The sequence below is a fragment of the Nannospalax galili genome, unplaced genomic scaffold (genome assembly GCF_000622305.1).
Source record: "Nannospalax galili isolate Female #2095 unplaced genomic scaffold, S.galili_v1.0 scaffold280, whole genome shotgun sequence".
Taxonomy (NCBI): Eukaryota; Metazoa; Chordata; class Mammalia; order Rodentia; family Spalacidae; genus Nannospalax; species Nannospalax galili.
Window position 1 is genome coordinate 3,526,813 of NW_008347808.1, and position 27,424 is coordinate 3,554,236.

The following is a 27,424-nucleotide window of genomic DNA, read 5'->3' on the forward strand; positions in this document are numbered from 1 at the left end:
CAACAAGGATAGATAACCACCCTAAAAATTCAACCAACTTCTAACCTTAATTTCATTACCCAGTCCTTTCACAGCAACAGCTAAATTAATGCTTGACTGCATAACTGCATATACTTGAGGGACTCAAAATCATGGAAGCTATCCTAGAAATTAGTCTCCCAGAAAAGATGACTCTTTGATGTTTGTAATTCCATGATAAGATATGGAGAAGAGAAATATCCTCAACCTTGGGCACAATGATTCAGTTTCAATGACTTTGGAAAGTTCACATACACCTATCTCTCTCTTGCCCATGAGTGAGAAGGTGTATAGCCTCTGAAAATAAGGAATGTGGCTGGAACCGGCCTGAAGGTTGCTGAATTTAGAGAAGTTACAGATTAATGATATCTAGTCATCTTTAAGAATGCACCATGGGGCTGGAGAGATGGCTCAGCGGTTAAGAACACTGGGTGTTCTTGCAGAAGACCTGGGTTCGAATCCCAGCACCCACATGGCCCTTAACAACTGTTCGTAACTCCAGTTCCAGGAGATCCGACAGCCTCTTCTGACCTCCGCAGGCATTGCACAACACGGGTGCACTTACCTACATGCAGGCAATACACACATACACATAAAATAAAAATAACAAAATAGAAAAAAAAAAAAAACCCTGCACCATGGAATCCGATTTGAAAAATATTTTTCTGGTGTTTTAGAGGTAGCCCCCACAGAAGTACAGTGTGCCAGGGCTGATATACCAGGTCCCAGGCATGAAAGGCCCCTAAACAGCAAAGTCACACGTTAGGGAGATATTTTCTTGTTCTGACCTAAGACTAAAAGACAGGGACAAGATACAGGGCAGCTCACATATCATCAGAACTACCTACTTTCAATTCCCCATTTGTCTGTGTTTCACCACTGAGTTTAAGTCAGTCTCTGCTTTGACATAGTAGTTAGTTGGTGTATCTCCCAAGGAAGAGTTAGATTTGACTCTGGGGCTCAGGTGCAGGGGAAGGGAGGAGCATGTGGACGGCCTTCATGGAAGAAAATAAGGCCTTGGGCACTGAGTAACAGCTGAGACTAGTAAGCTTCATTGTCTAGGATTCCAAGTCGTCTAGCAACATGCTGGTCTCTGCTGCAGAGAGAGAACAGAGGATCCCCTGCAGAATGAATGGAATCCGATTTCAATTATGTCCAGTACAGTCACCCTCTTCAGGCAGATATCCGAGAACACCTGGTGCAGCTTGAGTCAGTATGGTCACAGAGACAGCACATTACCCAGGCCCTGGAGGCAAATGGGAATGCAATCTCTCTTCTTCAAGCAGATGCCTTATAGCTTTAGAAGAGAAGGGTGTAAAAAGGCCAGCCAAGTTCTGATTGGCACAATGTAAAGAAAGGGTAATAATTTTGTCCTGATGGATTTTCCCCACAGTCTCTACATATTGATCTTGCTTGTAATGAGTCTGTTTAGGCCCACAAGTCATCATCTTACTGAGATTTGAGTCGTAATTGGGAGAGTAGGGGTGATAGATTATATCGCACCAATTGCACCAATGCCAGCTACGCTCTTTGTCCCTCTACCTTCTGAATTAAAGACAATGGATTCATCTGTGTATAATTAATTTGGATTCTTTCCTTCTTTATCAATAGCTTTAGTACCATATGGCAAGTAGCATAGCTGTACCAGAGAGCACTACATTCACAGCATTATTCAACAGAACTTCCTGAGATAATAGAAATGTTCTATATGTGTGTTGTCCAGTATAGCAGTCACCAGCTACATGTAGCTTTTGAACACTGGCAATATATCCAGTGAGACTCAAGGGATATATATATATATATATATGTAAACTTATTTTTATTTTATGACTATCAGTGTTATACCTGCATGTGTAAGTGCAGTGCTCCCATGTCGTGCAGTGCCTGCAGAGAGCAGAAGAGAGCAGTGAATCCCCTGGAATTGGAGTTATGGATGGTTGTTAGCCATCATGTGGGTACTGTGATTCAAACCCAGGTCTTCTGCAACAGCCAGTGTTCTTAACTATGGAGCCATCTCCCCAGCCACAAGGGTTATATTTTTGTTTCCTTCAAGTATTTTAAATAACCACACAGGACTAGTGGCTACTATATTGGACAGTGTAAATCTAGAAAAAAGCTCAGAGAGGCACATACTGAGATGAAGCGGGAATAGGTTACTAAAAGGGAGGTACTCTGGGAATAAGGAATTTTACATTAGCAATAAGAGCCCTGGATCCAATCCCAGGTCTGCCTCTATGCTGCCTCATTCTATGGTTTCAGTCTTCCCATCTTTGACTTGAGATTTGGAGTAACACCAGAAGACTCAAAATGATGGCTAAGGGTTGAATTCAGTGTGAGAATACATGAGTTTCATGAAGATTTTATGTACTACATAAATGTCTTCTAGGGTAAGGAAGGAGATAAGACATTTATTCCGGTTTGCCAGGCAGAGTGCCAAGCATTCTCCTACATACACATTAACACACATACCTACATGCTGTGTTACCTGAGTAGATACTGAAGATACTTGAATCTGTGACCTCTAAATAAGATGATTTCTAAGGACCCTTCCTGTTTTTTATGCTGTGAATCTTCCTGCCACTACAGTGCCCCCAATATGCTTCCGTGTAGTCAGGGAACTGACTGTGTTCTTACAAATTTCTGTCTCTTCTATTCTAGATGTGATGGTAGCTCCAGAAGTTTATCATGGAGGGTAAAAATTGCAAGCAGGGAAAATTAAACTTCAAGGGTTCAGACACCATGAGGGAGCCACATAATAAAAGTACAGAGAGTGTAGGCTTCATGCATAGCATAGCAGGTTCAGATTACTTGGTTCTTTTGCCTAAGCTCGAGACCAGCAAATATCAGTGATGAGGAAGGTGAGGTCTGTCTATGGGAACTGCACCAGGGGAACAGATCTTGTAGGCATCGTCAGACTGTGGAGCTGTGTACAAGGGCCTATGTTATCAGTGAATTCATCATATGACAAAACGTTGTGGGGGTCAGTCATCTAGCTCCGAAAGGAGAGATAGACTAGGTTCACACCACCCCCTCAGCCTATATCCTCAGTAGAAGGTGGGAAGTGGCAGTGCATGTGCATACCTCCTTATTACTGACTGTGCATGTGCCCTGTAGAAATGATTGTTAGACAAGGTCATCTTGCACTTAGGGCTGGGTTCCCAGGCTGCCTTGTCATTTTTCCCTTTTTCTTCTCAATGGTCCTCTTATATTCACTGTTTCCTCCTCTCTACTGTAATAGTTGATACAAACCTGTGATCTGTTCTGACACTGATTTACTGCATGACAATATGATTAGAGTTCTCAATGAAAGAATTCTTTTTCGAATTAGAGCTTAAAGTCAGTTCCAGATATGTGTCTTATTCTACGAAGTCAGAAACACATATAGGGTAGGTTTTGCTGCTTTTATCAACTTGAATGAGAATCAAATTCTGTTTGTCTTATGCCTTTATTTATTTATTATTTTAAAAAGGATTAGGGAAAAACAATTTATGGTCTACTCCTAGTACATCTGCTTATGCCAGATCTCTGAGCTATGACCTTTTTAATTATTTATACTTGTTAATATAACTGTGAAGGAAAATAGAACAAAGTAACCATTTGGATGCCTAAGGATCTTTAAATTGTGTGTGTGTGTGTGTGTGTGTGTGTGTGTGTGTATTTGTATGTGTGTGGGTATGTCAGGAACATGGTTCTTAATGACTGAGTTATAGGTTATTGTGATTATTTTAAATAATGTTATCTCTACTATCCCAATGACTACCTTCTAGTATGATTTCTATTTCATAGACAAATGATAGAGGCAGAAACATTCTGTCATTTCTTTAATACTATTGCAGTTTCCAACCCTTTACCTTCCTCCTTTCCCCTTTGTTAAAGAAGAATGTTTATCTATGAGTATTATTCTGACAACATCTGATGTTCCTTATAACGTTCATTGGGAAATAGAACATCAGAAAATTCCTATCCAAAGTGAAACGGTTTGGTAGTCTGAAGATATAAAAGATCTTCAAGGCCATTTTTAAAACTTATTCCCATCTGATGCTTAAATTCTCAATTCCTGAACATCTGGTCTCTGAACTTCAACAGTGACATAAGTATGTAGCAACCTTTCCATCTTCAGAGAGATTTAAGTATGAACATTATGTGCATGAGAGGCTTAGCCGAGACAGGAGAATCACAAGTTCAAAGCCTGCCTAAGACACACAATGACTTCAAGTTGAGCATGATCAAATTTGTGATATCATGGTCTCAAAATTAAAAGAAAAATGGAGATATTAAGACATTGACTCAGTGGTAGAGTACTTATCTAACATACAGAAAGTCTTATGTTCAACTCTCAGTACTGAGATTTTTAAAAAAAAAAGTGTTTAGAGGGAAAGAAACTAAGGTCCAAGCTGGCACTTTTTGGAACCTCTTGACCAAAATAGGATAAGTCTAGATCAACATTCTTCTGTAGCCTGTAAGTCTGATCTACTTAATGCCAGATATAGACACATTTACATTGTTGTCCTGCTTATAATGCTCATTATTTGCTTATCATCAATAAGCTAATTAGCCTTGTTATTAATACAATACACACAGTCCTCTAAAATTAGACCCCATCTTTGTTTTTAATATCATAAGTAGCCAATCTTACCACATATGTTTCATACTCCAAACACTCTGATTTTTAGCTGTTTCCTTTTGTTTATGCTTTTTAGCCTATTTCTACCTGTAGAAATTCTTATTAGTATTTAAACTCTAAGTCAAATGCCACCTTTGTGGTAAAGCATTTCCTAACCTCACCATATGGAAAGTTTGTTGTTTTCCTCTTTTTTGATGCCTCTGTTATACCATTTACTATTCTGACATTTTATAGTTATGTTTGTAGTTATTCATTTCCCCCCTACCATATTGGAGCACAGCCCATGTTCTTTATACCAAATATCTGTCAATGAACATATGTTGAATGGATGAATAAAATAATTAGTCATAGATGTATTTGTAAATAAATCAATTAAATGTCCAAGGTGTAAACTGTGAAGTCTGCACTCAAACAGAGCCTATCCAAGGATATACTAGACTGTTCTGCCCCAAGGATCAGGGGAGAAAGCAAGGTATGAAATTTTGGGCTTAGCATAGATTTGAGATGATAAATCATTCAGCCATTGTTGAATAAACACTTGTCCTTAAGAAGGTTAGAATCTATAACCAGAGACAAAGAGCATCTTTGTTTTCTTAGCTCTGACACTTTTCCTAACAGGGTAATTCTGGTGTGTGATTTTGGTCACTGATAATAAATTCACCTTTCTCTTCCATCCCAATAGCTCGTAAACTGAAGAAACTTGGCAATCTAAAACTACAGGAGGAAGGAGAAAATTCCAGTGCTAGCAGTCCCACTGAAGACCCATCTCAGAAGATGACTGTATCACACTTTGAAGGCTATGAGTGTCAACCTATCTTTCTTAATGTCCTAGAAGCCATTGAACCAGGAGTGGTGTGTGCTGGACATGACAACAACCAGCCTGACTCTTTTGCAGCTTTGTTGTCTAGCCTCAATGAACTGGGAGAAAGACAACTTGTACATGTGGTTAAGTGGGCCAAGGCCTTACCTGGTAAGGAAAAGTAAAATGAGGTTACTGGGTTAAGGGAAATCATATTTACTGAATGATCCTGTGGGCCACTGGAAGTCAGAAGACTTGAGTTCTAGTCTTAGCTTCGCTGATAGCCTGTTATTTGATCTTTTCCCCTTCTGAGTCTCAGTTTCTCCATGTGTATCTATAAAGAGCGGTTTGGGCTAAGCTAGTAACCTTAAAATTTTAATTCAAAGTACCCTAAGTGTTCTTTAAACTACTTTTGAAATCTTAGTGGGAGAAAAGTCTCGGTCATAGTGAAAAAATTACCGAGTGATTGTTTTACTTCTGTTTGGATACCTTCAATAATGAGGAAGTCACTTCCTTACTGGGCCACCTGTTATTTAAACAAGTCTCATTATTAAAATATAATAGCTTGAGAAAGATGTAGAGATCTTCTGTCCATGGATTCACAAACTTTCCTTTAGCAACCAAGTGCTTTATTTCTTAAAAGCTGTGACCGCATTTATTTAAAGTCAGAATCTTTGCCTGACCTCATCGTCTCCTCTCCCTCAATACTATTCCAAGTCAACCATAAGCCACTGATCAGCCTCACACAATTAGGTGGCTATAGGCAACAGAGTTTGGAAAGCAGTGAAGCATATTCCCTTTAAAGTTTCTCCTAATCCCAAGATTATATGATTCAAAGATTCTTTTGAAATATCAAAAACCAAGTCTCCTCTTGTGAAGTCAAAGATTAACCTGCCTTTTAATGATAATTACTGTGCAGATGGAAATTCATAGTGAAAAAGGTGGTTTCCTATGTATTACTGAATTGATTTATCATACGAATCTCCTACAAATAGGTGCTCATTCCTCCCTTTTGCATACAATGAAGTTCTGGGAAGAAGTGTTATTCGCTGGGCCAGATTTTGAGTCCAGGTCTTCCTAATTCTGAGCCATCCCCTTGAACTGTAGCTAGTGTCTGGAATGCCCCTACATTTTTGTCATTCTGGCTTCACAGTGAGAGGCCAAAGCCTCCTAGAAAACAACTTGGGTCATGTACTGGACTATCTACTTTTGAAAATTTTACATTTTGATTATCAAGGCCCTGTTTTGTACTTCTAAATCACAAGGCCCGGTCATAGCCCCTAGAACCTCCCTAATATTTTTTAATCTTGGAAATCTCAATTTGACTAGCCAATAAGATTGCTGGGAAGGAGGCCCAAGGACTAGGACTGAATATGCATTATGCCAAAACTGAGAGTTCACACAGGAAGGAAAAATACAAAGAAGAAAAAAGAAAAGGTTGTTTTCATTATTGTCATTGATTCAGCTAGACACCTTAATGCCATTTTTAGTGGAAATTCAAAGTTTCCAAATGTTTAATGTCTCTTTTTATAGGATTCAAAGCCTTTTCATATAGATGACCCGTAAAAACTATCCTATGAATCACAGGAACTGCTATTTCCATTTCACACACCACAGCTCAAGGAAGTTAACTAACTTGTTCCATTAGTTACTTAACAATGGAACCAGAGCTTGCGCTCAGACTCTTTGATTTCTAAATTGGTAGGCTTGGAAATAACCTAGCGCAAATGACCATGGCAGAATTGATAGCATTTGGGAACACCGGCTGTCCATGGCCCAACCTTCAGTATGGGAAGTCTCGTCTCTGTATTAACAAATCTGCAAACCAAAATTAGTTTAGGCTCTACCTTTCCAGAATAAATGATTTCTGATGCTGAATCATTTAGAAGAATAGGTTTAAAAGGAAACTGATTACTGCATTCACAAGAATGGCTATTCATATTTCCTATAATTACCTACTAGTCTAAATAATTTGCTCATTCAACAGTTTTGAGTTTCTGTCCTATACAAGAAGCTGGTCAGATGAATTTTTTTGGGGAATTTTGTGTGATGATCTGATGATGATATCTGGAAATTTCCTCATAATGTAGCTCATGCATTAACAATTGCAGCTACAAATTGGGGACAGTTGACATGACTGTAAATACACAGAATATTCAGAATCAGATGGGCCTGAATCGGAAACCTAGATCTTCTTTATATTGCTCTGTCTTCATTTGTAGAAATGGTGGAACACCTTGAAAACTTTCATCAGTACAAAAATCATATAAAGAATACCTAATACAGTAGTTGCAACAGTTGATGTGTTTCTTCTAATGGTGACTTATCACTATAGTCATTAAGTACTAAACCTATAATTTGCATTAAGCTCAAAGGTCCCACCAACCTTGCTTAGAGCTCATACATGGAACCCAAGTTTGAACTGTCTTCTTTGAAGACCTTGGTTAGCCATTGACCTAGAACAACACAAATTTCTAGACCTTGTTTTGCACCTGTTGTCCCAGACTCATGAGGCTACACATTTCCAGTGTATATACCTAACAATGATGATGGTTGGAGTCTAATGAGAAAACAAAAACTGCCTCTGCTCCATGTTTGCTGTGTTTCAAAACCCGAGCATGATGCCTCTGTACTTCAGCAGAACAGCCTAACACTGTGTGCCTAAGAAGGTTTGTACCACTGAGGCTACTGTTTTTCCCAGTCATCCCTGATTAGCCATGCAGTTTGAACAGGCTACCTCAAAAGCTGTGCATTAAAGAATAATTAGATATCATAATCAGATTAGCTCTACAAGAAAAATGGTATTTTACATTGGTCATGTGTGTACACTTATTGGATCTGTGTGATAAGCAGCTCTAAGTGTTGCAAATCAGTATTGAAGTCTAACTGAAATGACCCCCCTTTCACATTTTTGTTAGTTCTCTGGTGTTTGGGGGTGGGGCAAAGCATCTGAGTAGACAGTTTCTTTAATATCTGTACAATTTAATACTTTTCCCTCCATGTACCTTCGTATTCACACATTCCACTAGGAGGTTAAAGCTTACCCTTCAGCAGCTTTTATGTTGCCCACTGCATTCCACGACAGATGCTCAGGGGTTAAACTCCTAGGTCTCTTCTCCCAGATGATCCTTAGATATTGTCTCTATTGAACTTGGCATCTTGTCTTCTATAGGAAACGATCAGACACAGACATTTTATACTATAGAAGGGCACCAGGAAAGAAATACACTTTGGTAGGGGCTCCAGCCGAGCTGATAGCATAGTATGTCAACACAGTGAAGGTGAGGCATAGGCCTGAGATCTAAAATTATAGCCAGGGACTGTGCTATGAGGAACTATAAAACAGCTGTGACTAGCAGACCTAAGACCTAAAAGACAGGGAAAACTGAAGTGGGTAGGTGAGTAGGCATGGATGAGAGGGTAGAGACCAACCAAGAACAATACTGTCTGACTTGTAAAAAACTCACAGCTGAGCCCTTGTCTAAAAGAACATTAATGGCCCTCAGAACCCTGAGCTATGACTTTCAGTGGCGGAGTAGAAAAAGCACTGGAGCAGAGAATCAAAGTGTCTGGCTTCCAGTTCCAGTGCAGCCATATTGACTATAGGATCTTGTGCAAGTCACCTACCTGCTCTAATCCTCAGGTTCCATATTGGTAAAATAAGTGCCCCATTACCTATCATCAGGAGTCATTAAGAGGATTAAATGAGATCGATTCACAAGAAAGTAAAAATTTTTATCTAAATTCAAAGAAACATTCTTAATGAAGTAAGATAATATATAATTTCAGATAATTATGAGTTTGTTGGGGAAAAATAAAGGAGTTACTGGTAGCAATGATAGTGAGGTAACACCTTTCTCACTTAAATGATTTGAAGAATTGGAAACTTCCACAAAAACTTGGCCATATATGATGCAGCAAAATATTATTACAGATGTAGCATTTGGATGGCTGGTTCCTGTACTTAAAGAAGGCCATTTGGAGGTAATCAAATCTCCATTCTACAAAAATGGGAAAAATATTAAGGATCATTAGTTCATGTATTTGATTGTTGTTTTACAAGTGCCCAGTCAAACATGTGGACCATGCTATGTATTAGGGAGACCAAGATGAGCAGCAATATATGGTCCTCATCTTCAGGAAGCATCAAGTCTTGTAGAGGAGACAAATGTCTTCATAAATCTCAGTGTTGTGAACTGAGCTCTTTAGTTAGCTAAAGCTACTCCAGGCTCCTTGAGAAGGTAAAGGAAGAATCATTAAGCCATATGCTTGGATGAGTTGGAAAAGGCTTCACAGAGGAGGTACTTTGAACAAAGACTTGAAAGTTGTGTGGGTGTTACATCCTAAGCAAAAGTGTCTGCCTAGGCAGAGGGCCTGGAAAAGCATGAAGTGAAGGCAGGGCATGGTACCACACACCTTTAATCCCAGCACTCGGAAGGCAGAGGCAGGTGGATCTCTGTGAGTTCCAGGCCAGCTGTGGCTACAGGGGGACTCTGTCTCAAAAAGACAAAAAAAATTTACAGAAGTGTTAGAACCTAAATTATCAGAAGGCAAGTGACAAGAAATTAGTCTAGCAGGGAGGTCATACAGAGTCTGTTTATGTCTAAGAGTAGTAGGGTAGGCAAGGCTAAGGGTAGAAAGCTAGCTGAACTAGCATGACTGTTAAGTAGAAAAGAATGGAGAGGTATGGGGCTGAAAGAGCATCACAGAAAACAATTCAATATAATAGTATCTCTTTCCCAGGGTTGTTGCATGTGGGGCATCAAAGTACAACTAGAATACAGTTTTGTAAAGTGAGAAGGGATGTGGGAGAACTGGAAATTAAACTGAATCTTCCTAAAGGTATAACGGGCAAGAACATGGGCTTGGGAACTTGGTCTGCCTTTTAACAGCCATATGATCTTTGACGTATTTCCTGGCTTCTCTGTAATTCACTTTTACTGAAGCACAAAATGAGGATAAGAGTATCTATTTTATTCCTTATGAGGACTAAATGAATAATATAAGTAAAGGCCTTAGAAAAGAGTCCAGCCAGTATAAATACTGTTAGATTATGACTGTCTTCCAAATATCAGTGCCCTTTTAACTACATCATGATCTCATTTGAAGACTTCAGTAAAGGAGAATGGGTGTCCATTATATAGTTTCTTCTTCACACCTGTTTCCCTCAACAGCCATGATTGATAGTCTCTGGAGCTCCTTAATGACTATCCGAGTACCAAATTTGCAGCAAAGGAGATGCCCAGACAGAACGCAACCCACTAACACCTGATCTGACATTGCCTTTGCCCCTTCTTCTCCAGGATTCCGCAACTTGCATGTGGATGACCAGATGGCAGTCATTCAGTACTCCTGGATGGGACTCATGGTATTTGCCATGGGCTGGCGGTCCTTCACTAACGTCAATTCCAGAATGCTCTATTTTGCACCTGACCTGGTTTTCAATGAGTAAGTGTTCATAGTGCCAGCCTTTGAGCCCCTTGCTACCAGCGAGGGCTTCTGTTGGTTGAACAAATATTTTCATGCCAGAACTATGCAAGATAATTCCTAAAAACCTATATCACTGAGTTTTCATGATAATCTGACCTTCCCTTTTAATAGATAATCCTGTCTTTTCGGACGTGGAAGGTCAGTTGCATCAAAAAAAATTGACTGACCTTGGCCCTGTTATTTCCTTTTCCTAAAACAGATTTAATTCACATCAGTTCTTTTGCCAGCTATATTTTCCTTCCTGAATTTGGCTACAGGCTCAGATTTTGGAACCTTACTCTACTAAAGTCTTTGTTCTGCTGTTATCTTTATCGTGTTGTTTGGTCAAGAACCATAACTTCCCTGACTTTCAGTTTCCTAATCTCACATTGCAAAACCATTTTTGAATGGGAACTGATGGATGTGATATGCCTGACCCATGGCAGACAGGACTTAAAAAAAAAGAAGAAGAAGGAAACTTCTTAGACCAGGAATGATGGTGCAAAGAATCTCAGCATTCAAGAGACTGAGGCAGGAGAATCTGGAGTCCAAGACTCATTTGGCCTAAGTAGGAAGATCGACACCAGCCACCAGCTGCATAGTAGTAACATGCTCCCTCATAAAAGGAAGGAAAGGGCAACGGAAAATAAAAGGGAAATGGAAAAGAAAACAGGAAGCACTGGAAGAGAAAGGGCAGGGAAGATGAGGGAGAAAGGAAATGAGGAGAAGGCTTAGGGATCCCCTTTGCACTCCCTTTCCCTTTTTCCTACTAGTGATAGTGTTTTCTCTATCTGCTGTCTGACATTTCTCGGTAGCACTGTGACCAGAATAATATTCCCAAGAATTGTGTGCTACTTTCACTGCAGAGGATCCTTTCAATCAGGGCAGGAATTAAACTTCCCCCCTCCTTCAACCCTTTAACCCAGAAGAGCCTTAAAATAAAATCTACGGGCTTGTGGTTCCTTACTCTACAGCAGTGCCATGCAAAAGAGAGTGTCCCCAGTTGCTCTCTTCTAAAACCCAGTCAGCCCTGGTCGTCGGAAGCTAAGAATAGCTGCTGGGATTTTGGCATGAGCTGACTTGTGGTTTGCAGACCTCCCAAGACTTACTTATGATGCCATCTTCTGGGGCAGGCCTCGTAAAGCCAGCTAACTGTTCACTGCCCATCCCCCTAGCCTCTGCTACCCCTTACTGAATCAAATCCTTGATCACCAACCAGCTCTACATTCCCAAGAACCCTGAGACCTTTGGAGTTCTACAAGGTGATCAATGGTCACTTTGTAAATCTGCATTTCCTTCTGTTTCCAAGTATTCCTATGGCACCCCACCTCGGTTTTCTGGCTAGGTCCCATTCTTCTCATCAAGATGCTACAGGGCTCCTGAGGGAATTAGACACAGATCTAACAAGCCCCAAGGATTCTGAAACAAGCTCCTCTTCAATTTGTAGGTTCCCGTTGTATTACAGTTTTCAGAGTCCCTAAAAATATCTAGACCAGTGTTTCTCAACATAGACGCTATTAATTTAAAAAATTTTATGTGTACGAGTCTATTGCCTGCTTGCATGTAAATGCACCCATGTTGTGCAATGCCCAGGGAGGTCAGAAGAGTGCACCAGATCCCCTGGAACTGTAGTACAGATGATTGTTAGCTGCCATGTGAGTGCTGGGACCCAAACCTGGGTTCTCTGCAAGAGCAGCCAGTGCTCTTGATGGCTGAGTCATCTCTTCAGCCACAATGCTATTGATATTTGGGGAAGATTTTGTTTAATTGTGAAAGCCATTCTGCAGTTCTGCATAATGCAGTATGTTTGGTATCCCTAGCACCTGCCCACTAAATAACACATAGGATTCCAGTCACTGCAACAGCAAACTGCCCCCCACCCCATATTTTTAATACCCACTGAGAAGGCAGTATACTCCAGTTGACAGTCACTAATTGCTGCCAACCTTATCAAGGTAATAATGGAGGGACTGAGGCCCAAAGAGTTGGAATTGTAGAAGCAGGACCAACACATCTGTTATTCTGTAAAAGGCCCAAACCATATTGTGAGTCTGGTTTTCTTCTTTTCTCCATTTTTTATTGAGAACTCATGTTTTGAAGATAATGAGCTTGAATCCTAGCTATGTGACCATGGGAAATATACTGCATTTCTCTGAGTCACTTATCTCATCATAGAATGATGAATAATATAACAGCACCTTTCTCGCCTATCATTTATTAAGCATTACCATGTTCCAGGCACTGTGCTCAGTATTTTCCATTCTTCATTTTCCCTTTCATCCACTCTTTTATTCCTACCTGCCTCTGCTCTAGTCCTGAGTTCCATTCCTGCCCCTTCTTCTTTACCCTCCTACAGTTCTTTCCCTTTCCTTCACCTCTCTTCCAACTCTTTCTCACTGATTTTTCTCTCCACTTTAAATTCCTTTCATTGTTTCTTCCTCTTCTCTTCTATCCCCTATTTTCACTGTCTCAGGGGCCTGCAGCAATATTCTAGGAATCCTTCATACCAGGACCATGATTTCAAACATTGCAGTGTTGTCATCAACAGAGACATACAAATACAATGGAGCCAGGAGCAAAGTCAGGCTCTAGGGGCAGCAGATCTTACCTGTCCTCTAGGATAAAAGAACTTAGAGCAGCACTGTTCTGCTCAATTGACTTGTGCTACCATCTAAACACTTCCCCTGTCCAGATGGACTTCAGCCTGGATTAAATAATTTCTGCCTCCTGCCCCCTTCTCTCCTTCTCCTGGGCAGCCATGAAATAGTTTGCAGAGCTTCTGCTCAGACAGTGACCAGCCTGTTCAGGCCATGCAGCAGGCTAGTGACTTGGAAACTAGAATGTCAAAACATGGCCTTTATACTCCATCCGGGAAGTCCTTGTCTTCACCTTTTAGGTAATTAAGCTGATGTTGAATTCCCTTTTTTGTTTTTGTTGTTGTTTTGTTTGGTGGGGGTTGGGGGTGGTAGTGAGACAGGGACTCCTTGTAGCCCCAGCTGGCCTGGACTTGACCATATTGGCCTAGATCTCACAGAAATCCACTAGCCTGTGCCTCTCCTGTGCCGGGATTAAAGGCTTGAGCCACCACACCTGGCTCACTTCCTTTCTAACCATTCTAACTCTCTCTCTCTCTCTCTCTCTCTCTCTCTCTCTCTCTCTCTCTCTGTCTCATCATTTCTGAACTAGTGAAAACTGAAAGGCATTTTATTTGGGAGATACTGTGTCTTCTCTTAAAGACTGGCCATCGCCAGTCATGGACCAGAGAGGTTGCCACCACCCAGAAGCTGTCTTAAGCCTTGGCCACTTCCCCATATAATTTATAGGTGATAATGTGATGATCTGTTCACAGCTTACTATAAGAAAGCAGCTCACATATGTTTACAACTCCCAAACAGCAATAAGGAACAGACAGTCTATGAGGGGATGGGCTCTCACTCTACTGAGAACATTGAGATTAAACATTTCAAAATACCTCTAGCACATTTAGAAGTACTGGAACTCATTTTGAAAGGACAATGTGGAATTTTTATCTACTGCTAGAGGTTTGTAAAGAAATGATTAAATTTCTATTATGGGAAATGGCAGGCAGGGGTGTTGACAAGATAAACACCTGTGGATACTTGCAAATCCTGGTGTTGTTATGTTAAGAGCAGATTGCCTGGGTCCTCTCTCTGAAGAATCCTGAGATTGACTGCCTGGAAGGCAAATTCTGGCTCTGGTTGTAGCTGAGATCCTAGCACTGTAGTCAGAAAGACCTTTGTGTTCATTTGCTTATGCTTTCCTGTCCCTGACTCAGGTAACAGAAAGGGCATGCAGACCTGGAAGTTCCATTTGCTAAACCATATCCTGGCCAGGGAAGATGAGTCCTTATCAGGATATCAGAGGCTTGTGGTGGGGGGGGGCATTGTTCCTTCTCACTGATGCACTAGTAGGACAAATAGCCCCCTTTTTTGGAGAGCCTGGCAAGCCTGGGGAGGAGAACAAGAAATGTTTTCTGTGCGCTGGTTAGAAGCCTCTCCTCACTTTTCTTCATCTGTCTTCTGCCTAGGTACCGCATGCACAAGTCTCGGATGTACAGCCAGTGTGTCCGAATGAGGCACCTGTCTCAAGAGTTTGGATGGCTTCAAATCACCCCCCAGGAATTCCTGTGCATGAAAGCACTGCTACTCTTCAGCATTAGTAAGTGCTGGAGGCAGAGAGAATGGCACCTGGAGCACAGAGGCTCAGAGGGCACCTACTCTTTCTACTAAAATGTTATTAGAGAGAAGGTAGCTCCTAGATATTTCCCTTCTCCCTCCCTCTGTCTACCATCCATGCTCCCTCACCATCCTTTTTCCTTATGAAGACCACTTTCATGGGTAGAATTCAGTTTCTTTGATAGACTCCAACCTCTACCAGATTCTCTCCTCTCACACCCTCACTGAGATGAAGCCTTTTAGGCTGCTGATAGCAGGCCTCTGAAGTTTCCTATAGCTTTTACTGCAGAAACAGGCCTAAACTGCTTGTATTCCTGGAAGAGAAGTACAGAGGAGGGATCACCTCCCAGAAGACATTTCCTTTTCTAGGAATCAGAGGAGGCTGATGTAAGCAACCCAGACACAACTTGCCTGGCAGCCAAGGAAGCTGTCTTTAATGTGCCTTCTAATTAGAGTGTCATGAGGGAAAATGGAGGCATTTGGCATTTGATATGTGAGGTGTTTTGATTGTACAAAACACAGCTGGATGGGAAATGGCAAAAAAGTTTCAGCCCTGAGAAATGGTACATGAAAGGACTAGCAAAAGGAAAAATTAAGTGCATTTTACCTAACTCCCTCCATATTGGGAACAGCAACCCTTTGCCCTCATATCTCCCTAGTAGACTGAAGGCCCCAGGCACACAGACTTAAATTGACAGAAAGCCAAGTAGATGGTTCACGCCATGTGGGGGTGGGGGGTCAATTTTGTGGTCAGAAAACTTGGTGCTTTGTCTAATGCTCCTTTGTGGGCATGTTTCCCCTCCCCATTCTGTCTTCATCCCACATCAGTTCCAGTGGATGGCCTGAAAAATCAAAAATTCTTTGATGAACTTCGAATGAACTACATCAAGGAACTCGATCGTATCATTGCATGCAAAAGAAAAAATCCCACATCCTGCTCAAGGCGCTTCTACCAGCTCACCAAGCTCCTGGACTCTGTGCAGCCTGTAAGCAAACTACAGAGGGTGCTTTATCAGGGAGAGCAGCCTGATAGAGCCCAGTGATAATAGGCTTCTCTAGGGTCTGGCACCACCTGTTGGGAGGTGCTTCCATTTGCCTCTGGCTTTGAGTATGGTCCAAGAAGAAAATGCAATGGAGAAGAAAGGAACAGATCACAGTGTCCCAGCTTGGCACTGTGAAAGGGGTGGAGGAGTTGAGAACAGAGAATCTGAGTCTCAGGGAAGAAGCATAAGTCAGATGGATTCTCCAGGCAGACAAAACAGTCCTGAATGTCTTTCCTTCCTCTTTGAGTCATGTACATGTGAGTTTGCACTCTGTGTGGTATGTGTTTGTGTGTGTGTGTGTGTGTGTAAGAGAAGGAAAAGAAGGGAGTAAATGGAGGAAAGAAAAGAAAGAAAGAAAGAAAGAAAGAAAGAGAGAGAGGGAAGGAGAAGGAAAGGGAGAGAGAGGGAAGGAGAAGGAAAGGGAGAGAGAGACAAAGAGACATAGAGACGCACAGAGAGAGACAGAGAGATAACTGTGTACTGGGGTACGGGAATAAAGGAACACCCAATCCAAAGTCAGAGAACTTGTAATGTGGTATAAGAGATCTCTTGGGAGCCCTCAGTGCCTCCCTGGAGACCATATTTCTCTCTCTCTCTCTCACACACACAAACACACACACACACACACACACACACACACACGCACCCCTCACAGGACTGAACACTAAAAGTACTGAAAATCAGAGGTGGGAGGAGGGTTGGACAGAAGCCAAGTCTTTATTAACCATGTTTTCTCTCTCTCTTACTGTCCATTGCAGATTGCAAGAGAGCTACATCAGTTCACTTTTGATCTGCTAATCAAGTCCCATATGGTGAGCGTGGACTTTCCGGAAATGATGGCAGAGATCATCTCTGTGCAAGTGCCCAAGATCCTTTCTGGGAAAGTCAAGCCCATCTATTTCCACACACAGTGAAGCTTTGGAAAGCCTCATGCCCAAACCCACCCTGTTCCCCTTTTCAGATCTCCTCTGTCTGTTATATAACTCTGCACTTCTCTGCAGTGCCTTGGGGGAATTTCCTCTACTGATGTACAGCCTGCCATGAACATGGTCCTGAGTTCTATTTCCTGGACTTTCCTTCTTTCCTTTTCTTCCTTCCTCCCTCCTTCGCCCTTCCTTGGAACCTTACAACTGCTGCCTGCTGTGGTTCCTACCTGTGTTTTCAATAGTGTTGTATTTCTTTGATTCTGTGATGATCTTAATGTGACCCATTGTCAACTGTGCTTGTTTACAGCACTGTGCTGTGTGCCAGTCACACAAATGTTTACTTACCTTATGCCACGGCAAGTTTAGAGAGCTAAAAGTATCTGATGAAGAAACAAACACATAAAATCCAAAAAAAAAAATAATTTAAAAACACACAAACAAAAAAAAACCCCAAAATCATGGTGGGTTTGTTTCTTCACAATAAATAAACAAATAGGATTCCCAAGGAAGCAAACAGTGACTAGAAGAAAGTAAAACTTGAGTAGGCCCATGAGTAGTCACTGTTTTTGTTCATCCTATATCATCACTCTGGGAGACTTCAGATGATGCCATTGGCTACTGCCATTAGAGAGCAGGATTATTCCAAATATTAATTGGGGGTAGGTAGAGAGAAGGGAGGACAAAGAGAGTAGATGCATGACTGTTACCTGTCCATAGCCTTTGTTTCTGAGTGCTAGATTCCTCTGTTGCAGTGCAAGCTTTGTCCTGACATGTACTTCTTGTTTGAAAGCTTGTCTGTATGTCAACGCCTCCCCCTTCAAACCCTTTTCTCTCTCAGACTTTGCCTCCGCCTTCAATTGATTTTCAATAACTTTTCTATGAGCTCTAAACTGAGTGTTCTCTTTAGCCAAAGCTTGGCCACTTCCACAGAAGAGTTAGAAGAGAGATCCAACCCTTTGGAAGAAGGCTCCATTCAGATCTATATCCTCCACGTGTAAGCCATGGAGGACCTTGTGGCTGGAGTCGGAGGAAAAGGGGGTGATGGGTTAGCCATTATCCCTCTTAGGGACACTGAATAGTTGATTCCTCACTGAAGTCACCTTTTCCTCTACCTTTAAAGGACCTATAGACTCTATGTAGCCACATACTCCCTCTACCCTTCTTCAGTCTCTGGTAGGCCTGAACTTCACCACAATGCATTTCAGCCATGGTGGTAAAGCTTGTTCACTTCTTTGGGCATGTTCATAGAAACTGCGAAGCTCTTCCCATCACCACAAAGGCTAGCAGGCCAGCAGCCACGGCATCTATGTCAGCAATCTCAAAGACATCTCACTCAATATCTCTCATCAATAGTCAGTTTTCTGGAGCCCTTAGACAAATTGGAATGAAGGGATCAGACAAATTGGGCGTCTTGCCCTTGTCCTCCAAAGATAAAAACTCCCATCAACTGGAGAAATGCAAGCTTCCTCCTCAAAGCTACTAAAGGGTCTACCCAGTCCATGGTAGAGGAGAAAACTAAGTAACCAGGGTGGAAAGAATGAAGACAATAAAACCAGAAACCATGAAATGCTTTCCTTACTGTCTAGCATATCCACCTGCAGAAGTCATGAGAAGAGAGAAGACCATAATAGGACACTGCTGAAATTTTCGGAGGAGAAGCCTAAAATAAAGCCAGGTGAACAACATCTGGGTAGATGGGCACCAGGTCGCCCAGCCTCCTCTGTCACGGATGCTGGGCTGACCTTGGCCACAGTCATTCAGATTCTCCACCATCATCATTGCCTCTCAGTCAGAGGGTGCAGGATCACTGAGGCGTTCTACAGAACCGCAGCTTCATTTGGAAAGGTCTGGCTGGTGTGGCTACAAATGGGCTGCACCCATAAACTCAGGGCATGCCCTGGGTCACTGATTTCATGTAGTCCTTTGGCACTCTTCTTTTCTCTGGACTTTGTTCCTCAACTTCAAGCGCAGGAGGAATGACCACTTAGTCTTGTATTTTTGCCACTTCCTCCGCACTTAGCTCTCAACTTCACTGTTGAACTTAAGAAATCAAGGGCCAGCCCCCACGCTGCCCATTTCGGTTGGTATACTATGTTGGTTGAGAAGATAGTTTCTGAGTGACATGATATGATACACATGCGTTTCCTTCCGATTTCTGTGTTGATATTAATAGCCAAACAAACTTGCAAAGCGGCTTCTTTAAATAACAATGGAGGGAGAATTTAAGATGGGTGATATGCCAATCCAATCCTACTGGATAAAAAATGAAGCTGACAGATTCCCTTTCTTGGGAAGTATAGACAGATTCTGATTTGCTTTGTGATGACACTATCTGGCTCATATACAGGATTGTTTTTAGCTATGTATTAGAAGAAAACCCACCACTCTTTTCAGTTAAACTAGGTTATACTTTAATAGTTCCTTTCTATCTATTCCAAAGCAATTTTCATCTTCTTTGGTACATGGATTTGATTATATTGTTCTAATATCTATCTTTGTAAATACTAAAAATATTTGTTCCTTTTCTCCGTGAAGTTTTTCATGTAACGGACTTCCCAATCACGACTCTTGTCTTTATGAATGTATATGGTTTTCATTCGCAAAAGTCAAAGTCTAGTGAAACAGCAGCGGAATTGCAACTAAAGCAACACCAACTAGATGACTCCAAATTTCCAAGTGTAAAAACTAGAGAAAAAGAGCCTGATTATGGTTTTATGCCTATTGTTTCTGCATTGAGATTTGAGTGAGCAATGGATGTTGGTTTTTGCTTTTTGTTTGGGGTTTTATTTTGTTGTTATTGTTGTTTTTTTTCCCTTTGGCCATTGATGCTCCAGCAATTGTGATTGGCAGAAGTCTCATTTTGCAAGTACTCTGCTCAACAGAGTGAATGTTGCTGGTACACTGTGCTCACCTGTGAATGACTGGCCACTGCTCCAGTCTCCTGGTAAGACGGAAGATGAAGATCACTCACAGGACAAGTCAAGGTGACAATCTCCAAGGAGGTTTACAGTGCTTGAGGGAAATAAAAATTAAGAAGAGGAAAAAATGAGCACTGTGGAGAAGGTCCATCTGGGCTGGGCAGCACACAGCTGCCAAAGTCACGAACTCTGTGGTTAAAGAAAAGAGTCGTGTGGTGGTTTCAACTCTCATTCACTGGGCAGCTCACTGGATGTGGATTCTGAGCTGACACGGGGGTTGGCTTCTTTGTTCCACAGATTTTTCTATGCTGTGGGCAATATTATTGTTCTTGGAAAGTTCATTATTTTTTTAAATTACCTTACTCTGAGAAAAGGATTTTTTTTGAAGGATTCTGTCATATATCTTTGAAAAACAGAAAAATCAGTAATATGTATATTTTTATGTATGTTCTCTGGCACAAAAAAAGAGCTTTACTCTGTCTTTTGGTTAGTTGCTGAGGTTAATTGTTTGGGTTGACAGAAGTGCTGATGCTCACATCCCTCTCTGTCCATACCCTATTTCTAAATACATATAAGCATATATAATGAGATGTAGTCAACATACTTTCAGAAAAATGATGTTTATCATCCACAGTGCAACTTGACACTACACAAATGACCTGACTTTAAGCTTCAAGCAGCTTCTAAGTGTTTGTTTTATTCAGCACAGATGTGGCCTTGCCCCCTTCTTTTCCTTGGTATTTGGCAGGGTACAAAGGCCCAAGCCACCCCCTATAGCTCTCCCAAGACCTATGCCAGGATTTCACTTCACAAGGTTCTCTGAAGATAGTCCAGTTACTATCCCTGCACGGCCCTAGCATGGCCCTGGACAAACAAGAGGCTGACTACTGACTCTCCTGTGTCAGTTGCCCATATAAAAGGTCACTGGGCCAAGGCATGGTTTTCATGTGTGAGAAACAGGAATGCTAATACACCAGATCAAATCGCAAACTTAAAGTCTGAAGAAGCCTTTTGGCATGTGAAATTCCTTGGAATAGGGAGTTTCTACCCTGGCTGCCTTTCTACACAGGTTTATTCTCACCACTTATCTCTTTGAAAACCTTTGAAAGCAGGTGTTTTTTTAAAGACAGAAACAGAGATTAAAGCATCACATTATATAACCAAAGATTATCTTGTATCCTTTAAGAAACCAAAATTTTTAAGGGCAGGGAAGGAGCAAGTATTAGTGCCTCTTTGGTAAACTATCCAAAGACAGACTGAAGGACTTTTCTGGCAACTGACTTTTAAGTATTTGTGAGGAGGAAATGTCTCACAATATACATATTTAGAAGCATTTAAGATAATTTGGAAAAATGGGATTATGGTGTCCTTCACTAACTGATTTTATAAGCAGAACTAGCTTTCCTTTTTTCTAGTAGTTGCTAAGCAAATTCTTGAAGCTCCATCATTGCATTGTTGGAAATGGAGCTGGTCTTGGCCACTGCATTTGCTAGTGCCCATGTTAGCTTATTTGAAGATGTGAAGCCCTTGATAAGAAGGGGAGCATTTAAAGAACTAGATTTTGCACTAGAAGGAGAGCAGGCAGAAACCCTCATTTCTGCCCAGTTTGGACAGCACAAAACGTTCTCTGCAGTTTAAGGCAGAATGTTGAATATATTGTAAATGAGTATTTGTATCCATGTTTCAAAACTGAATTATATATATAGATGTAATTGTGTTCTCATAGCTTTACCTTTCTCTGCACCTTTATATTTGGTTCCAGGTTATATCTGATGCCATGTGCTTGTAAGAGATGCTGCAGTTACATTTTGGGTGCTCTCTCAGAATGGACAAGACTTCTAGGTTGATCAGATAGCTAGGAGACCTCTTCCCTGATTGGGTCTGGTGTTCAGGCCTTGCAAAGGGGTAGAGGAGGAAAGGGTAGCGTACATGATGTATTGCACTTTACTAGCCTAAGACAGATGAATGTGGAAGGGGTGGTGAAAACTCATTGGAATTGACTGGGATTTATAATAGGGAATATTCAGACTTGGGGCCAAATGTCCATCACATGAGTGGCCAGCAGCACCTTCACGGGATCTGAGCCAGTGGGAGAAGTAAAGGTATTTCCTTGGTCCTCACCATTCTTATGAGAGAAGGGAAGTTGACTGAACGTGGGAACCTGGAGCATGTGCTCCATTTGTCACATGAATTCTTTCCCTGCGATTGAGGTGCTCTTGCTACTGGGTGTCTGTATGCTCTAATTCTGGTTTTGGATATGTTCTGTAAACATTTTGATAATTGATAGTGTGTTTTTCTCTGTTCAAATTTGTCAGTGTACTAGAAGTCATATTTCTGTAGGTACAGGTCCATCTCTGCACACAAGTAGAGGTGTTTTTCTTTGATTAAGAGCTCAACACTGGGATCTGTTGCCCAGAGACGCCCAACCCTCAACTATTTCTAGGTGAAGGCAGAAACATCCATATTTGCCACTTTTCTTCAGACATTTCAGCTAAGGTAACAAACCACTGAAAATTCCTCTACCCTCAAAAGAATGGTAGATATTTGAATTTAGCAGCTGGTGTTTTAAAGTGAAAAAAAAAAAAAAAAAAAAAAATACTTTGACCCAGCTTTAATTTGGTGAAATTTAACAAGGCCAGAAAGCAGGTGATCAACTCATTGGTTTCCAATCCAAATTTATTATAGGAGGGGTCCTGGTATGTTTCCTTGCTCTGCTTGTCTCTTAGCCTTTCATGGAATTAAGTGAGAGACCATGCAATGGGCGGCACTAGTAGCCTGAAACAGTTTCTACATAAGCCGCTCCATAAAACTGTTTTTCAGCTGCAGATTACATTGGGCATCAAAGATTGGAGCACATACATACGAATTACCCAAAAGAAATACAGTTCAGCTTTTCTGCAGCTGCCGTCTCTGGCTGATGCTCAAAGTTTAGGTCCTTTTATTCTACAACAAATAGGCCAAGCTCTAACTGACTCTCACAACCTTAGCACTATCCTGCACTGAAGTGCCTATTTGGTTATTCTATAAGCCACTGTCATTGGGTCACTGACAGCAGCTACCATTGGGGTTCCCCAAGTTAAAAGAATACCCCCACCACTCGTTAACACCTTTCTGCTTTCCTCTGGACTAGATAGACTGGACATTGATTAGGGAGTGCCTTGCACATGGCATTCTTGTGTTATCCTTAAGATTAATTTGGCAATAGGAGGGAATAGACAATGCGGCTAGAGATAAGAATTAATTTTGGACACTGAGAGAAAAAAGAGAGAAAGCATTATTGAAAATTTTCAAAGGAAACAAGTTAATTTTGCTTGAAACTTCTTTTGATGGGGCTTCAGTTCTTACAGCGGCACTTGGCCTCCACTGGGCAGCAGGACCAGCCCCAAGCGCTCATGTTCTGTTCTCTTTTTGTAATCTTGAAATCTTTTGTTGTTCTAAATACAATTAAAAATGGCAGAAATTTGTTTGTTGGAATACATGTGTGGCTCTTGGTTTGTCTCTGCGTCTGGTTTTAGAAATGTCATCCATTGTGTAAAATACTGGCTTGCTGGTTTGCCAGCTAAAGCTTGGCCATAGCCCCTGTTGTGGCTGTAGGCTCAAGTTACTGTTAACAAAGAGACCCGAGAAAAGCTGCTAATGTCCTCTTATCACCATTGTTAATTTGTTAAAACATAAAACAATCTGAAATTTCAGATGAATGTCATCAGAGTTCTTTTAATTAGCTCTTTTTATGGGCTGTCTTTATTGGAGTCAAGAATTGCTATCATTCCCAGTGGCCTTTTACGCTACTTTGATTTTCATATATTTTTAAAACTCTTAGCCAGGAGTTATAAATTTGCCCTGTGTTAACCTTAGCATAGATTGACCCAAGACCACCAAAATAACAAAGGATGTGTGCTAGAAAGCACAGATGGACACGAGCAACCCATCACAACATTTTGTGAGAAGCCCCAAGCTTGTTAGCCAAGGGAAATCTGAACAAAGCTCAGCTACTCACCCTCACATCCTCATTCCCATTGGAGCATGAAACATCACTCCCACTTTGAACCAAACTTCAGACAAAGAATGGGCACATTGTCAACCTCACTGTTTTCAGTGGCCACACTGTTCTCAACCATTCAAGTGCGAGCTGAGACAGACTTCTTTTGGAGTTCTTCAGTTTAATGAAGACCACTTCCTGTCCCTCCCCACCCCAATGCTAATGCTTATGAAATCCCAAGCTGTATTGCTGAGTTTAAGATATAGTCCATCAATGGGGTATTATAGGTGCTTAATAGAGCAATAAGAAAGATTTCTATGCCTCAAATCCTTGTGTATAATAGAAGTTGTTGCAAGGACTCCCTTCTGGTTTGGGTTGGGGATTCAGTGAGAACATGTGTGACACAGCTGGTGGGCTATTTGTTCTGGCTTGCTCCCTATTGAAATTCCAAAACCCATGACAAGGATCCCACATTGAGCCATTTTTATCATTGACCACCTCAAAGTACTTGGATTTCTCAAATGTTTCCTGAAATCAGTGCATGAACAAGAGGAGAGAAATACCAGAAATATTGAGTATCCGTGTGTCTACCATGAAAAAATGAAGGTTTATGTTGGTGGGTTACATAAGTCAAAGCCTGCATCCAGAGTAGGTCACTGACCACCATTGTTTAGGCCCTCTTCTCTCACTTCTACAAACAATGACTTACCTACCTAACAACTGCACTACTTGATTTCACTCACTACTCAGCTCCTGCCTAAAGAGGCAAGGTGGTAAGCAGCTACCACTAGTTTCTTTAAGGAATAGTAAAACACAAATGTCAAGGGCCCATTATATATTTAATGTGCTCAGAAGAGCATGCAGATAGAAGTACTCTACTTGACCTGATCATGGTCATGTAGCAGGTGTATAGCTAGCATTCTGGCCTACTGATTCACTGTATGACAACAGAAAGCCCCCTGCCCTTTTCTGGACTCGTCAATAAAGTCAATGTGTTGAAAGGCATGTGGAACCACTTGAAATGGGAAATCTCTTCCACCCTGAACACTATAGTGACTGAAAATACCAAAAATACCTTTCATACTCATGACCTAACATGAAAAGGAACTACTACTACCCCTAAAACACAATTCTGGAAATAGCATATCCATATTTTTACTCAACATATATTTACAGAACAAATACTGGGGAAGGGCAGATTATCAAAACAACAGATACCATCAACTGCTTGTGGATGGGTAAAGGTTACAAAGCTGAAATACTGTGTTTAATACTGAGATGATCTCGTAAATGATAGAGATATAAGTAGGAGAACGATAAATCATAGCCATGCACTGTGGCTTCAGTGTGTTTATAGTCTACTACATGCCTTCGGCCAGACCAATCTGGGATGTAACCTATCATTCCCATTCCCCAAACTTCCCACCTCCTTCCATCCAAAGCAATAGGATTAATCTTAAATTTAGATTTGCTACCTTAGCTCTAGTAGAGATCTTAGATAATGTATAGTCCAAACTTCTACTTTACATGAGAAAGCTGGACCAAAATATTTACTTAATATTATTGTGACCTAAGGCCTATAACAAGGAGCCATTCCTAGAACCCATTTCATAGTCCCTTCATCATGTACATGTGGTATTCATGTGAAGGTGGTGGGACACCTGAGAACATTTTCCATCCCCTTGCATGCTAGTTCAGAGCCTTAATAAGAGAGCCTCTAACTCTAGATGTGTGGCTCCCACAAATGCAGGCCAAGAATCACTATGCCATGCACTGAATATACTTTGCCTTGCACCCATTCCCAGTGACTTTTTTCATTCCCACTTAAGTAGGAAATTATCGAAGAGACATGTTGGGTGAGGTCGAATAGGAACTACAGATGCAATGAGAAATATTTATGAGACTACTGGTTTATGAAAATGACCTGAGAGAGTAAGCAATTGAAGATGGTTTAAGCCTCCAAATTATTCTGTCACCATTTACTTCAGGCCAAACCTTCCCATATTCTCTCACTAACTTGAAATGAAAATGTCATTTGGGAGATTTGATCCAACTACTGACCAGCGATGTTCCATGAGCACAAGCTTGTTTATGTCAGACTCTGTAAACAATCCTTCACATTCCCGTACTGCATTACCTCAAATATCAAACCAGAAAACTGGCCAACAGAAGCGGCAGGCACTGTGACAATATGTATCATTGATTGCCAAGCAATTGTACTGGTCCCCAAAGGAAGCAAACCATTTAGATATATTACGCAGTGCTAAATGTAGGTAATTTCATGGTTAGACTAACCTTGAGAGAGAAATCTGTTTAGTGCAGACTACAGAGATGCCCTCAAAGTGGCACATTAACCAATGTTCCCTGCATCCATTTGACTTTTTGGTTGTTTAGCAACCTATTTATTTGTACAACTATTCTGTGTCCTTCACAAGAACAAGACAGGCATGGTTCTACTCTCATGGAGATCCAAGTCTACTTGGAGAGACAAGCAGAATGCCAACTATTGTGGTAATATCACGTTAATTGGTGCTATGGTAAGGTTCTGTCTTTGCCATAGAGGATGTCTATACAATCTGAACGTAAGCTCAAGGAAGACTTCTCAGAGAAGTCAAGACCATACCCAAATTGAATGAAGATGGGACTGGAAGTAGAGAAAAGAGCATCCCTTCACAGCTTTGAAAGGGAAACTGTAAGTACTTTAGTTGTCATTATAGGGAGAATTTAAGACGAGTATAGCTGTGAGAGACAAGGCTAGAGAAAGAGGTACAAGAAAATCCTGATAAAAAAGAATATGGCCTTCATCTCACCAGTAAAGGGGAAATTGAAATCCTTGCCAACCTTTCAATTCCCAGAGCATTGTCAGATACATGATTTCATCTAAACCTCATAATATACTAAGGATACAGGCGGTTCAGTGATCAACTATTTTGCAGAGAAGCAAATTGAAGCCTATGAATGTGATTTGGCCAAAGGATGCTCCTGAATAATTGATGGCACTAAGCGTAAACCAGAAAACTCACATAGGATTTCCAGTATCATTCTCACATTATACCAATTTTGCAAGACCTCAGGATCTAGTAGTGTACATACTGGAATACACATGTTTAAGTATCTCTGTGATGACATAATGTATTTCCTACTACCCCATCTGAATTTGTAGTGACCTCACTATGGTGGACCTAACAGCAGGCTCCAAAATGGTAGAGAGGAAACCCCAGAGAACAGTACAGTAGCAGGAACTTCAAAAGCAGTGAATGCTATGGGAAGTCAGCTACATTGCTACTCAGTGGTTTATTGATCTAAATAGGAAATCAGAGAAATTGCTAGAGAAGAAATGACAGCGTTGCGACTTCCTAGATGAGGTAATATCTAACTCTGTCCTTGAACAATCAGATGGAATTTCACAGGAGAGGAAGGTAGGTAACTGGGAAGGCAACAAAGGAAATATA

General features: G+C 41.2%; 1 protein-coding gene across 1 annotated transcript in view; it reads left to right on the top strand.

Annotated features, from left to right (window-relative positions):
* The window catches only part of Ar (androgen receptor), a 184,240-nt gene extending 160,773 nt beyond the window's left edge, over window positions 1–23,467 (top strand). Inside the window, exons 4-8 of the mRNA XM_008844366.3 lie at window positions 5,325–5,612; window positions 10,745–10,889; window positions 14,959–15,089; window positions 15,935–16,092; window positions 16,908–23,467. Coding sequence (XP_008842588.1) covers window positions 5,325–5,612; window positions 10,745–10,889; window positions 14,959–15,089; window positions 15,935–16,092; window positions 16,908–17,063 — 878 coding nt within the window. The 3' untranslated portion in view covers window positions 17,064–23,467. The remainder of the gene's footprint in view (window positions 1–5,324; window positions 5,613–10,744; window positions 10,890–14,958; window positions 15,090–15,934; window positions 16,093–16,907) is intronic.
* The last annotated feature ends 3,957 nt before the right edge of the window (window positions 23,468–27,424 follow it).